Source organism: Trachymyrmex cornetzi, unplaced genomic scaffold (assembly GCF_001594075.2).
Source record: "Trachymyrmex cornetzi isolate Tcor2-1 unplaced genomic scaffold, Tcor1.1 scaffold713, whole genome shotgun sequence".
Classification (NCBI taxonomy): domain Eukaryota; kingdom Metazoa; phylum Arthropoda; class Insecta; order Hymenoptera; family Formicidae; genus Trachymyrmex; species Trachymyrmex cornetzi.
The window spans coordinates 72,523-74,476 of NW_017300041.1; the positions used below are offsets into that span (position 1 = coordinate 72,523).

At 33.3% G+C, this 1,954-nt stretch overlaps 2 protein-coding genes across 2 annotated transcripts in view; one reads left to right on the forward strand and one right to left on the reverse strand.

Annotated features, from left to right (window-relative positions):
* LOC108767655 (protein FAM160B1) overlaps positions 1–1,954 on the reverse strand; it is a 40,359-nt gene that overhangs the window by 36,553 nt on the left and 1,852 nt on the right. The window contains exon 2 of the mRNA XM_018517628.1: positions 1,512–1,916. Coding sequence (XP_018373130.1) covers positions 1,512–1,916 — 405 coding nt within the window. The remainder of the gene's footprint in view (positions 1–1,511; positions 1,917–1,954) is intronic.
* LOC108767658 (BRISC complex subunit FAM175B) overlaps positions 397–1,954 on the forward strand; it is a 37,952-nt gene continuing 36,394 nt past the window's right edge. Inside the window, exon 1 of the mRNA XM_018517636.1 lies at positions 397–415. The gene's annotated coding sequence lies outside the window, so the exon portion shown is untranslated. The remainder of the gene's footprint in view (positions 416–1,954) is intronic.

Consider the following 1,954-nt stretch of genomic DNA (forward strand, 5'->3'; position numbering starts at 1 on the left):
CTCACCGTAAGCTTCGACAAGCATTCGATGCGATTCTGCAGCAGTTTTCTTCAAATGGTAACAGAAAATCAATGCTGTCCGCAAATCGTAGTTTCCATGCACAAAATTCGACATGTTCAACGCTATTACAAACTTTACTGTTGAAACTTGTATTGTTGTGAGTTGAAAATCTTTGTCAGATGTCAGAACAAGGAAATGGCGTCAATGACACGGTCTGACGGCAACTACATTGACAGCTATGGCCATCTATGGGTAAATTCCGGTTTCATATTTACATACCTGGTATGTTTGACTAGTGCATCTCGATTCTACGGAAAAGGATAATTTTTTCACGCCAGACATATGAAGAAGATTCTGCGCCAACAAGACCAGGACGAAATGCAATGGATCTAGGAAGCTATTTGCAGTTGATTACGTAAGTGGATATATAAATTTTTCGAATCAGTTGCATATTAATGTCAAGCACAACTGATTGATATCGATTGGAAACGACATGCAAACTGAGTAAAAAGTATTAATTAAGAAATAAATAGGGAAATTGTTCTGCAAATCGAAAGAGAATAAAAGAAAATAATTATAACAGAAAATAATATGATAATGTTTTTAAAAAAGTTATCAGATAAAGAAAAATAAAAATTTTTTTATTTCTCAAGAATTTTTCTGTTTGTTTTAATTAAACAATTAAAAATTTAGTTAATATTCAAGTAAATCTTTCGTGGAGTTTTACAACTGATCTTTACCTGTGTGTGTATATAATTATTATCATGTAGAATAGGGGAAGTTTTTTTCCAGACAATTTTGATTCCTTGAAATTATAGATTCTTTATTTTGTTGGTGAGGTTTGAGTAAATTCAAAGAGGATACAATTTTTTTCACGAACGTTCGAGGATCGTTTTATTTCTACATTTTCTTATATTATTTTTCTTCTTAAAAACCGAAAATTATGATAACCATGATGTTACCATTCGAAAAATTGGTATATTGAAATAAAGAATAAAATCCTTATTCATATTGTCACGAAATCGCTGTCAGTTATGCCTTAATTATTCTAGAGTCATTTAGATAAAAACTCTGAAATAGTTTTTAAATGATATTGAAGCATAACTGAATAAGGATTTTATTTTTTATGCCAATGTATCAATTTTTCCTTGAGTATAGCTGATAGCATCATATGATAATTAATTCGATTTCCATAAAGAAAAATACATTTAAAAATGTAGAGATAAAACGATCCCTGAACGGTTGCGAAAAAAGTTGTATCCTTCTTTTTGAATTGACTCAAAATTCGTTAACCAAACAAGGAATCTATGCTTTCAAGGAATCACAGTTATCTGGAAAAGCTTTCCCTATTCTACACGATTAATAATTTTATACACACGCACGTAAATACATTATAAAGATACACAAAACATGTAGAAATAAAACGATCTCCAAACGATCATGAAAAAATGAAAATTACTCTCCTTTCATAAATATAAACTGCAGTGAATCGATTTCACTGTTAATCGTACCTCTTCAGCCTCGATTGGTGACGGTGGATTGCCATTGCAGAGTGCCACTAATCGTTGTATTGGCGCATAGATAGATGTGTGATGCAGTAAAGGGTATATTGACCTGCCTAAAAATTTTCTCAGAAAGGCAAGGCACACTGTTCGCATGCCAGGCGGTGTCTCTGCGCTAGCCAAGGTCGCCAGCAGATCCAAGAGTTTGTGCTGTAAAAGATATTCTAGGCAAGGTCCCGGTTCGTTTTCTTCTTTCTCTTCTTGTAATAAGATATCCAGTAATACATCTAGATGCCGGGGTATACTGGTGTTTTGTACAGGCACCTTGCAATCGGTCAGATGACTCACATAGAAGTTCATCAATTGTTTCCAGTGGTAGGTGAAATCTTGCAATGGTGTCGCCGGCGGGGCTATCTAGAAATATAAGTGTAAATATATATATATATATATAT